The following is a 13,300-nucleotide window of genomic DNA, read 5'->3' as shown; positions in this document are numbered from 1 at the left end:
TGGTCTTTCATCGATTAACTTTTTAATAATTAGTTTATGTATAATTAAAATGGCACACAAATTTTATCTATGAAATAATTTCACTTCATCTACAAATTTATCTTCAGTGAAATTATATTAATTTGATATTAATATTAAAAAGTAACTAATTAAATTACTGTGCTTCGTTACAATCTCTATGAGTATGCTTGGACGGTGTAATTAGAAATTATAGAAAAATTAGAATTCTAAACAATTAAATTTTGTTGTTGTTTCGATAAAAGAATTATTCTTTTAATTCTTCAGTTGAGCTATTTTATAAATTTCAAAAGTTTGAAGTCAAAATGAAAATTAAATTTGGGACAAAGTTGAAATTTTGGAAAAGTAATGGATTATTTTGCAATTTTTTAGAGACCAATTTATAAAATTTAAAAGACTAATTTGCAAAAAAAAATATAGAGATCAATTTGCAAAATTTTAAACATAGAGTTAAAATTGTAAATTTGAAAAAGTTATAAGAATCATTTCATGATTCATATATTATAAAGTAAGAGTGAATTTGAATATGAAACTCTCTATAATTTTAAAGATATATTTATTAATTTGTTAAATTTAAATATATTATTAAGCTGAATTCAATATTTTGAGTTTAAATTAAAGAGTAATTGTGTGTGTGTTTTTTACTTATTTTCTTTTGAAAAATGAAAATAGGGTGGATTTGTCTATTAGCTGATTTTGATATGCTACCTGTGAAAGATTATAATAAAAAAACATCACTATTAAGGCTATTATTATATATGCCGTACAAAGGACTGTTGTTTATATCTTTGTGGTCGAAATGAACTAGTACCAACTGTTTTTATCAAAAAGATTGGTATTGATTACATAAAGTAGGTTCTTATGACATTAGATTATTGGCATATGTGGAGGGACCATTAGAGTGTGGTTTGAAGCTTTAACCTCATCAACACGGTGTTACTGAAATATTGTTTCACATGCCCTGTCTCATTCCATTTTGTTGTGTGCATAATTAGATAACCAGATCTAGTTATATTTAGATAACTTTTTGTGTAACCAAATAGTAACTTCCTGTGTATAATTTGTAAGATTCCATTCACGTCTAATCAATTACAAGTACCTTAGTTTCATATATGATTGAGATTTGAAATAAATATTTGTCATTTTCTTTTTAACTTTTGATGAATTCTAGATTACTATGGCAATCTTTTTTTTTTTAAATTAGAAGGTTTATACAAAAAAGAGATAAATTACATCTTCACGACATAAATCAACTCGTATCAGTTAATGTACCACAATGATTAATCATTCTGTAGAATCAATTTCTTCAAACTTTAAATACTTGTTTCACCTTCGGCGCTTAAAACAATCCTTTTGATAAGATATATAAATTCATTCAAACTTCTTTCTTTGTTAAATAATTTGGTGAATTTAAAGTATCTATTCACTAATAAAAGAAGTAAAATGTTTTTAAATTATAATTCAGCTGACGAAAATCGATATTATTATCCGAGACCTCAGTATCAGTTAATTATGATAGAATTTACTATATATTTTTAAATAATAAAAGAGAAGTAAAATTAGTGACAAAAAATAAATAAATCTTTCTCTTAATCCAACTTCGTCAGTAAATTTAGTGATGAACTTAGAAAAGAATCACATTTGCCCTCTTAAACTTTATATCGCTAATTTAATTGGTTTATTAGTTGCGTTGTAGAATCTTGTAATGATTAAGCTATGAGAACTTTAACTTTTCACCATGACGATGCCTAGAGTCGTGTGGATAATTTATAAGACTTAAGACAAAAATTTAAAAATTACAATTAAGTTTAATTGCACTTTTAGTCTTTCAATTTTATTTGATTCACGATTCCATTTTTTTTATACAAGCATATTGAGATTGAATTTTGATGGTTGAATTTTATAAAATTACTAAATACTATATAAATACATATATGTGGAGATTACAAAAAGAAGATAAAATCAAAAAATAATACAAAAGATTAATTAAATATATTTGGAGATCATTTATTTATAAGAAGAAAAAAAGAATGAACGAATACAAAGTACAAAATTTTCTCCCACAATGTCAATTGCATGGTTAAAAAGTTCATCGGTAAACTTAGCAAAAGTCTTTCAAACCTACCAGTCGTCCCATCTTCTATTTTGTTCAATTTCTCTTTTTTTTGATCTATGTGGGTGATTTATGATCAATATTTGGTTAGAAATCACCACTCTAAATTGTTTTTCTCATTATCTTTCATCTAAATAAATGATTTTCAAACATATTTAAACTTTTTTACCTAGTTTTATCTGAGTGCAATATTGTTTTGATTTTCTACTTCGTTGTAGTGTTGTTTTGGTTTCTTGTTTTATTGCAATGTTCGTTTGATTTCAGATTGACATATCAGTTTCGATCAAATACAAATTCAATCAATAACTTTGATATATTCAATATTGCAGTTCCAGATAAATAAATATTTGGAACACATCAATTTTATAACATTTATTAGCATTTTACCGTTTGATGCTATTAAATTGGATTTTGTGAGTTTGTTCACATATTCATCATTTTAGTTTTTAACATCTTTATATTGTATTGTTGATCAATGTAATTTATATCGATTTAAATAAATAAATATTTTTTAATAAAGAAATGAAAAAACATTAGTTGCATTGTTACCAAAAAAAAGTAAAAATCAATTGTATGGTTGCGAGTGCTACATTTAATAAGAGTGGTACCTTGCAAATGGCGTTGTTAGCGTCAATCTATGGTTGCAGCATGCGCGCTCCAATTCTTCGGTCTTTTCATAAGAAATAATTGAGCTATTATTTTGTCTTGTTATAAGAAATTTATATCAATTGTTACCCGTTAGTAGGAATGTACAATAACAAACTCATGCAACATTTCTTGGCTAGACGCGGAGTACTGATCAAATCTGTTGTAAATCATATATTATATGAGAAATATTTTTAAGGATACAACGTTTGAATTTGAGTACATACATAAAATAATATTAAATTATATGATTAAATTATTTCTCTTTTGTATTTATTTGTGTATGTGTTCAAACATTTTAATCTGAGATTGTGCTCACGTAAGACTTGCTTTATATTATATAGATATATACTTAATTCAGACTCTTTGAATTATGAGATTCAAAAAATGTTCAATTCTTTTTAATAATTTACTCTTTATTTTGTGTACTTATATTGATAAGTTTGCTAGTGTTTTTATTTATTGGTGTTTGTGTATATTTGAAATAATAGATATTTATTATTTTAATATTTATAAAATATTTAAATTTAATTGCAGTTTTAATCTTTTAATTTTATTTGATTCACGGTTCCATTTTTTTAAATACATGCATGTTGAGATTGAATTTTGATGGTTTGACAAACATATATTTATGTGATAACTCAATTGATATATGAGATTAAGTTTTTGAGTGAAAACCTATTACATCAAATATGATTGCTTTTGCAAAATATAAATTAATACATATATCTCGCACCACTTGTTAATGGGCCACACCCTCCCTTGTTTCTCTTTATTTTTTCAGATCAAATCTTAATTGGGCTTTTTAGTCGCACCTCCCCCATATTACTATTGTGCACCACCCCCTGTTATTCCACCATGATTGGAATTGTACACACTCAAATTAACAGGCATTTTTTAATTAGAGCGTGAACTATGTGATTATCCTACGATAGACAATTCCAATCCCTTCTTTTGTCGTTGAACATACAGTGACAGATGTATGTACAATGGTGGTTTGGGTAATAGTTAAGCCAACTCAATGTTCTTAGTGTTGTCATTGATACTGATTGTGAGGTATAAGTTGCTTCTGAAAAATTATGGATAATTTACTCAATAACTAATAACTAATAAAAAATTGCTACCTAAATAAATTTGCTAGTGATATCCACAAACTAATGTTTACCCCACATACAAATTCACTATGTGACTAATTTTTATTAGATGATAGATAAATTAACTACAATTATTCGAAGTTAACCTATAAAAAACCTATATTTAGAAGCTTTCAAGAAATCATCCAACAAAATAATAACTTTGTGGTTAGTTGTATTAAGAGACAAGTTAATTGAGTGACTCATACTTTAGTACGGTTATCTCTTGTTTGCTAGTCACAAAATTTTTAATTCCATTCCACGTTGTCTTGTTAAACTAATAATTAATAAAATGCAATGAGTTTATTTTTTGTTAAAAATAAAACCAATAGTTGCCTTCATAAATCATTTTTTACGAAAATAAATATAAAGAAAATTATAAGAGATCCGACACAATAGATCATGTTAATTTTTAAGGGTTAATTTAGTCATGCACCCATCTAATTTTTATTACTCTTTTAACACTAATCACATTCACAAAAATAAAATAAAATAAAATACATCATTGTTGTTATATCAAGTGTCAATAAGAGTCTCATATTTGTTGAAAAAGTGAATATTGAGTCATATAAAAGAGGTGAGGACTCATATATCCATTATTTTAAGGTTTTGGATGAAAATATGTTGTCTTACTCACGTGCATGATCTTCTCTGGAACTGTGGCTCTCTGTCAATCATTGGTGGGGATAAAAACGTGGAAGATGAACGATACTAGTCTTTAACTAATATCGAGCCTTTGTGACCTTTCTGGACTCTTGAAAATTTGACAAAGACTTGACTCATTTATATCCAGCTTCTTCCTGCACATTCGATCCTCCCTCGACTAAGAGGAATTCGACTATCTAAAATTCGACTTCTTATTGTTCCCAGCTAACAAGTTATTTATTTTTAGGTGTATACAAAAGTGTTTATGAATTTGGTAAATCACCAATTATGAAATCTTGATGCCAATGCATTTACAAATTGTCTCGTGCATACTAGTTATTTTGAAATTTTTAATAGTGAAAATTTGTTCTTTGTATGATGATTATTTTAAAAAATTTTAATTCGTGATAATTAAAGGATAGTTAATCTCATAAGTGACAACTTGTAATGAGTATGATTGTTATTTTGACATTTTTATCATTTACAAATTTGTCTCATGTATAATAATTCAATCTCATATGTGATAATTTTGTCACATGTATGACAATTAATTTAAATTTTTTATCAGTAACAACTTGACTCGTCTATGATAATTCAATCTCATCGGTGATATTTTATCCTATTTATGATAATTATTTTGAAATTTTTATTAGTGAAAATTTATCTCGTGTATAATAGTTCAATTTCATAAATGATAAATTGTTCTGTATAAGATAACTATTTTGAAATTTTTACAACGAAAATTTATCTTATCCATGATAGTTCAATCTTATAAATGACAAATGAACATTGTTTAGCAATATATAATAATTTTTTGTTTTATAAATCCGTTTAAGTAATACTTTTAAGTGAGCCTTCTATTAATTTAATTTTTAAGTTAATAGAATAATTTTTAAGAGTAAAATTTGAATTGTTAATTTTTTTTATTATAAATTAATAAACAATTATATTTTAATAGTTGATAAATGGATCTTTTTTAGCAAGATATACTTAACTTTTATTGTGACAAGTCTCTTTAAAAAGTAGTTATAAGTGAACCTTTCTATTAATTCAAAATTTTAGGTAGTAATGTAATTTTCAAGAACAAAATTTGAATTGTTAATTTTTTCGCTATAAATTAAGATAATAATTCTAATATTATGACCATAGAATTACCTCAAAGTTGAGGTCGAATGACTAAGGTTGCAACGCTCGATAGAGAGGGCTCTGTTCTAATTGATTGCTTGTTGTTGCGTATTTGTAGTGTCAATGGTTGTTATGCGACATTCACCATTCCCATGGTCCGTTTTCATTACTCGTGTCTATAAGGATCATAATAATACCAATCAAAAGCTCTCATGTTTTTTGCAACATTCTCTTGAGTCAATTATCAAAATCATGTATCAACTCGTTTGGAGGTATGCAAGAAAAACAACCTTCATAGTAGTGTCACTATGTTTAAAGGTGATGCACTAATTGCATTGTCGATTTTACGTAAAAAAATTGTCACAAATATGAAAATCGATTGACCTATGACAAGTTGTTCCCTTCAGAAAAGGATTATATGAGTTTTCATTTGCTTTTCTAAGATGATTTGCAAAGTGTTTGAATAGTTGGAACTTGAAATATGAAACTATGTCTTCTTCGCATTGTCTCCTACATGAAATATTTCAAATTGAATTTGGTAAGAAATACAAATAGGCAATGTTGGAAATGTATCTACAACCTGCCTCAGAAATATTGAAGGTCAAATATCATGTTCACAATTACTTTAAGTATGTCACTCATTTATCTCTTGATGAAACAACAAACTAAAAATTGTCAAGATAATTTTGCTCGAGGTGTGGTTGATTTGGACATGCTACAAGAGCTAAAAAAATCTAATTCTTGTCGAATGTGAATGGTATGCATTTTTTTGTTTACATTAATTATAAAAAACTTCCATTGCTTTGTGTGAATCTTATAAGGTTGTAGAGTGCTCTATATATAAATGTTGAAAATACTCTATTGTCATAGAATAACTCAATACGTGGAATTTGTTTCAGTTGAAAAAAAAGTTGGTCAAGAAGTAGGTCCCTAAAAGTATTGATATTCAAGTCAATGATGAAATTGTGGATACAAACAAACAAAGTAATGATTTTAGTACTTATCTTGTTGTTAATTCTCTTTTTGTTGATCACATCCCCTAACATTGAATTAAGGGGCAACATTGTTATTTAGTAATTTCCTCTCTCCAATCATGAAAGAATTAATAGAAATTTTGATGAAGCATTGGATTTATACATTTCATTTCTGAGGTGAAGTTGTACCACAATATTCACTCTATTTGGAAACTCTTGAAGTTAAATTTCATCCAGATAATACAAAACAACAAAAAGATGAACATCAATATTCAGAAATTTGTATTGTACGTTCTTGAAATGATGTAATGTTAGAGAAGAATATTGTTCAAAATCATCAAAATCTAACTACCAATGAAAAGTCTTTTACTGAGGTGATTTGTAAGACAAATAAAAAAAATATGCAAAAAGGAGTTGTGTTATATAATAGTCGTCTAAGGATTAGAAAATCTATTTAATTAATGAAGTCTTTCTTGTATTTTTTTTCTTTCACTAGATAAGGCTTATGTTACCTAATTTTTGTTTTAAGTATTACTCCTTCTGTCTTAAAAGTCATTTTGTAAAAAAAAAAAATCTCAAATTATATGTTGTTTAACATTATCAATGAAATATTTATGTTAATTTGTATTAAATGACCAAAATAACATATTGTTTAGAAGAGATGAATACGTATTTAAATTTAATATATTAAAAATAATATTATCTATCTCTATAATAGTATTTAAGATAATAAATAATATTAATTAATTAAAAAAAAACTTATTTAGTGAATACGTTGATATGGTCTTATTTTTCAAGTCACTATTGATACTTTAGCTTTAAGTTATACATGAGACAGTTGATAATAAAAAATTATATAAAATATAAAATAGAGGATAAAAATCTGAATTTTGAAATGAGTATATTAAAAGTTAAATTTGAACAAAATAATTTAATAAAATTTTATTTAAAATTTACTTTTTTGAAAAAAGTGTATTTAAGTTTGTTTTATTTTTATTTTTAATCTCTTCTATTATAATTTATATTTTAACAGATAAAAAAATAAATTAATTTTAAAAAGAGATGATAAAACTCACACAAACGAAATATCAAATTCGAATTTAGAATAATACATCCAATCTAAACTATGAATATAAAAAAAAATCACTAAATTATACACAACGATTTTATATAGCAAAAATATTAATTATTGATTTAAAGAATATAATTTCTAATAAGCACGTGGAACACACTAGTATATAATAATATAGATCCAACCTAGAATATTGCAAATGTAAGGTTGTCAGCGTCCACTAAAAAAAGTCGAAGATTCAAACAGTACTCCACTTAGCATATATAAGACACTTGATTATAATTAATTTATTTCGATTTTTCATTGTTATCATCGAAGCGTAGCCATGAATGATGATGAGGTTATTCTACTAGACTTTTGGCCAAGTCCTTTTGGAATGAGGGTGAGGATAGCCCTTGCTGAAAAGGGTATCAACTATGAATACAAAGAGGAACCCTTGTCGTCGTTGAGCAAGAGCACTTTCTTGCTACAAATCAACCCGGTTCAAAAGAAAATACCGGTTCTCATTCACAATGGAAAATCCATTTGTGAATCTCTGATTGCTGTTCAGTATATTGATGAAGTTTGGAATCATAAATCTCCTTTGTTGCCTTCTGATCCTTATTTAAGATCACAAGCTAGATTTTGGGCTGATTATGTTGACAAGGTATGTATTACGTTCCCCTTCTTGTGCTTCAATTTTTATTCATGTCATTTTTTTATATGTCCAATAACCGGCCACAATTTTTCAAGAATATTAGACCAACAGTATATTCTTTTGGATTCAGTTATTCTGAGTTCTCTTTAAATAACACATCTGTAGTCTTTTAATTTTGAAAAAATATTCACATTTTCTATATTTTTTAGAAAAACTACATCAATTTTTTTTGTTGCATTTAAATATATTCTTGTTATTTACTAAATGATCAAATTAGAGTTTTCACTTTAATTTGTAGAGTTACGATTATACATCTATTATTTATAATTTAAAAAAATATATTATATTCTTAATGGCACAACTGAAATATATATTTTAATGTTTTTTTTTATAAATGACATATAAAATTATAAGTGTAACGGAAAAAGAAATTTAGTGCTATATTCTTAGTAAATATATTTTGAAAATTAGAAGGATGTGAGTATAAAAGGTAAATGCACATATTAAATAAAAGAAAATTGCTAACTGTCACAAAAATATCAATCCTCCCTCATTTCTTGATATTTTCGGGATGTGTCATCTCGTGACTATCAGAGTATCTCGTAGTACTCTGAGGAAATTTATAAAAAAAAGATAAATTAGAACACACTTATATTTTATATATTACCATTATTATAGTATTGATGTTTTATCGTTATCATAGATATAAAATGATATATATATCTAATTGAGAGTACTATATAGTATTAATTATACAGTACATTTAAAAAAAAGATTTAATTGTAGTTTTGATTATCTTATTATAACTGAATCGTAAAAGTAGTCATTTTATTTTTCTCCTATTTTAATTCTCAAACAAAATTTTGGTTCAAAATTTGATAAAATTTTATTTTTTTGTATTTATCTAAGTCATATTATGCCTCAAAATCAGGGGCGGAGCTTCTCAAGGACAGGGGCCGCGGCCACCCCAAGAAAAAAAAATTATAAGTAAAATGACTAAAATGCCCATATTAAAACTAAAGAATTACAAGTATACTTAAATCTAATTGGGTTTTCTCTTTCTTCTTCTCTCTTCCATCCAACCTCTCTCCTTCTCTGTTCTCTTCTCTGATTCCCTCCCTCTTGCTTACAAGTTACAAACGCGCGACCGCCTCTGCTCGCTGCGGGCCTGCGGCGACCGCCTCTACCTGACTGCCTCCGTGGCCGTTCCGCCCGTTCGTCGCTCTCGGGCCTGTTCGCTGCAACTCTCCAGATCGCCTCTGCCTGACTGCTTTGTTCGCTGAGTTTGAAGCTAAATATTACATTGTTAGTGTTGAGTTTGAAGCTTTGATTTGGAGTTTGGAATTTTGATTTCTAGAGTTAGTGCTGATTTTTTTTTAGAGTTTTTGTGTTGCACACAAGGTGTTTGATTTTATGTCAATATAAAGTGTTTGAGTTTTTTTTGTCGCACATAAGGCGTTTGATTTTATGTCTATATGAAGTGTTTTGAGTTTTTTTGTCGCACTTGATTTTATGTCTATATGAAGTGTTTGAGTTTTTTTGTCGCACATAAGGTGTTTGATTTTACGTCCATAAGGTGTTTGATTTGATGTCTATATGAAGTGTTTTGAGTTTTTTTGTCGCACATAAGGTGTTTGATTTTATGTCTACATGAAGTGTTTGAGTTTTTTTGTCGCACATAAGGTGTTTGATTTTATGTCTAAAATTTTTAAATTATTTAATATTTCATTTTGTGTTTATTACGACTTAAATTTTTACTATATAATATTATTTATATATTTAATTTATATATTTATTTTATATAATATATTTTTACGTCGGCCACCCCAAGGTTTTCGGTAAAGTTCCGCCACTGCTCAAGATCTTATGGTACAACAATTGTACTTGAAATCTATTATCATATATAGTGTGGTATGGCTTAAAAATAATAACGCTTCATCAAATTTTAGACCAAAATTCTGTTTGAAGACCAAAACTGAGACAAATAAAATGGAGGAACTATTTTCGTAATTCAGCTAAAATAGGGGGATCAAAACTGAAATTAACTCAAAAAAAAAAAAGACCAGCCACAATATTTAGTAAGAATTGAAAACATTACAAAATCTTTTTAGTGCTAAGAATCACCAAAGCATACAATAAGTATAACTAGTACAGGAAAACATCCAAACCACACATTCGAGTCAATATGTAAATTAATCATTGAAATTATAATTGTCGATCAAATTAATCTTTGAATTTTGTAAAATAGTAAATTCATCTTTGAAATTGTAAAATATAAATAAAAATAGTTCATATGTAAATCTTTGTTATTAAATATTTTGATATGACATTGTAATTGAATATATAACTTATTTATGTTGATGTCACATCATGATAACATATATTCGAAGACAAATTTACTAATAAAATTTTATTATATTAAAAATAAATTTATCTATTCACTCAAAGACATTGACATAACATCAAAAGAAATAAATGCCCTTGAGAAAAAAAGATGTCACTAATTATAGGAATTTCATGCTGATAAGATACTCATACTGTTGCATCAGCATTCCATCCCCCAACTTGATATCATCACCCCTCTAAATGTGGGATTTGTATTTTTTTTTTCTAATATATTCTCTAATGCTTAGTTTGTGAGACTTTAATTTTTTCAAGACATTATTAAGTTTAGTGTTTAGACATAAATAATAATTGATCGGATATATATCTTTTAATACTATATTAATTTTTTAAATCTAACTCATTCGTACAAAATCAATATATAAAATAAAGAAATAATCGTAGGAGTTACAATTTAGTAATGGAGAAAATAATTTACAATTTAGTAATGGAGTAAATAATTGTTATCAATTCTTGAGTTTATCTTTTACAATTTTGATTGATTGTGTAAATTGTCAATATGAAACAGCTATATCCAATTGGAAGAGACATTTATAGCAAAAAAGGAGAAGAACAAGAAGTTGCAAAGAAAGAATTCATAAATACTCTCAAATTATTGGAGCAACAACTTGGAGAAAAATCTTACTTTGGAGGAGACAAAATTGGTTTAGTGGATATATCACTCATCCCATTCTACAGTCGGTTTAAAGCCTATGAGACATTTGGCAACTTCAATACAGAGAATGAGTGTCCTAAGTTCATTGCTTGGGCCAAAAGATGCATGAAAATTGAGAGTGTTTCCAAATCTCTTCCAGACCAAGATAAGATCTATGACTTCATTGTGGACTACAGAAAGATTTATGGCATTGAGTAGGTTGTAGTCATGGAGATTGATTGCATGTTCTTATATTTTGTTGACTATCTTTCACCTTTATTATAAATCGACATTAGGTTTTCAAACTATTAAATATTGTTAGGAGTTGATTGAAGCTAAATAAAATTTGTTATAAGTTCATATGTTCTTATAAATATATATGTTCTTATATTTTGTTGACTTTCGTAACTTTTTTTTCCTTATAAGTTAATTAGTATTGACTGCAATTTAGTTAAAATTTGTTAACTTGGTTATAATCATTATATGCAATATATTGTATCACATATCCATTTTAATCAATTTTTCTCATAAAATTAATTTTAAATAATTCAATTTTTCTCTCAATTATTTCTTTGTTTGCTAGACTCAATCTTTTAACACATTATCAAACTCATAGTATCCATTTTAAAATTTGATAATCATAAAACTTTTTTTTTCTCTTTTCTCTTCTTTCATTTTCTTTGTTGATTCGAAAAATTCTTTTTTTCTTTTTACTGTGTTGGAAGAAAAATTTAATGTCAATCACAAAAGATATAGCCAAAATTAGATTTTTTTTTTTTTCATGCTCAAGACATCCAAGCATGTCTCAGTTCTTACATGATAAAAGCAAATTTGCACCAAATGATGTTGGGGATGTGGTTCTTGGTGTATTTTGGATTATTGAAGAGACAAAATACACATGTTGAGTTATTTTCAAATGGTCTATGATACTAAATATTGTTCAAGGTTCTCGTGCATCTAAAATTTGGTGTTATGTTTTTATTTTTATTTTTATTTTTATTTTTCATGACTACTTCTACACTATGGTAGCTAATTTGGTGGTAGTTAAGCCTTTTTCATTCTATGCTTTTATCATATGGTAGCTAAGCATTTTTTGTTTTATGTATTTCTATCATATGGCAGATACGTTTGTTTTCATTCTTTATATGTTTCTATTACACGATAGTTAAATATTTTTTATTTTCTATATGCTTCTAATCTATGGTAGTTAAATATGTTTTATTCTTTGTAATTATATCCTATGGTAATTAAGTTTTGTTTACCAAATTTGGTATTTGATCCACATTATTGATCCTATTATTATCTCAAATACTCTCACAGTGTAAAATTTTCCACATTCTTTCCCACTAAAAAAGTACTCAATATGGCACGAAAGACTTTTCATGGATTGATATGTTTTTCTATTTTATTTTTTATCTTAGAATAGATGATAAATTTTACCATAAATAAGATAATCAACCTAACAATATCGGCATTTGTTAGTTGAGTTAGGACTTAAGAACGAGTTCATGTGCTTCTAATTAGTCATTATTCACTACTCTTTTTATTATTTGTATAAGTAAATAACTTATTTATTTTCAATGTAGTTCACTTAATAAATATATTTTAATTTTTGTAAGGGTATAAAGAGAAAAAAATATTTAATTGTATCTTGAATTTTTAAAAGTACCAAAATTTTGAGACAAAACTAAAATATTAAGAGGACCAAAGATTATGGATGGAGTGAGTAGTAGAGAAATAATTAATTCAGTTGAAAAATAAAAAAGAATTTATAAAAAAGAACTATTCTTAAATAGCTCTTAAAGAAAATGTAACACCAATTACTTACAAGAACGATTCTTTACCTACGGTTTTTAATTTTTAGTGACAAACTTTATGTTTCAAAATCATTTCTATTCATT

The 13,300-nt window shown here is 26.5% G+C and overlaps 1 protein-coding gene across 1 annotated transcript; it reads left to right on the top strand.

Moving 5' to 3' along the window:
* The first annotated feature begins 7,953 nt into the window (after positions 1-7,953).
* Positions 7,954-11,798, top strand: LOC101514835 (probable glutathione S-transferase). Its single transcript, XM_004488649.4, has 2 exons — positions 7,954-8,371; positions 11,274-11,798. The coding sequence occupies exons 1-2, from the start codon at positions 8,051-8,053 to the stop codon at positions 11,616-11,618; spliced, it is 666 nt and encodes a 221-aa protein (XP_004488706.1). The 5' UTR covers positions 7,954-8,050; the 3' UTR covers positions 11,619-11,798.
* The last annotated feature ends 1,502 nt before the right edge of the window (positions 11,799-13,300 follow it).

This window comes from Cicer arietinum, chromosome 1, assembly GCF_000331145.2.
Source record: "Cicer arietinum cultivar CDC Frontier isolate Library 1 chromosome 1, Cicar.CDCFrontier_v2.0, whole genome shotgun sequence".
Taxonomy (NCBI): Eukaryota; Viridiplantae; Streptophyta; class Magnoliopsida; order Fabales; family Fabaceae; genus Cicer; species Cicer arietinum.
Note: the sequence above shows the minus strand (reverse complement) of the source record. Positions and strands in the feature narration are given on the sequence as shown.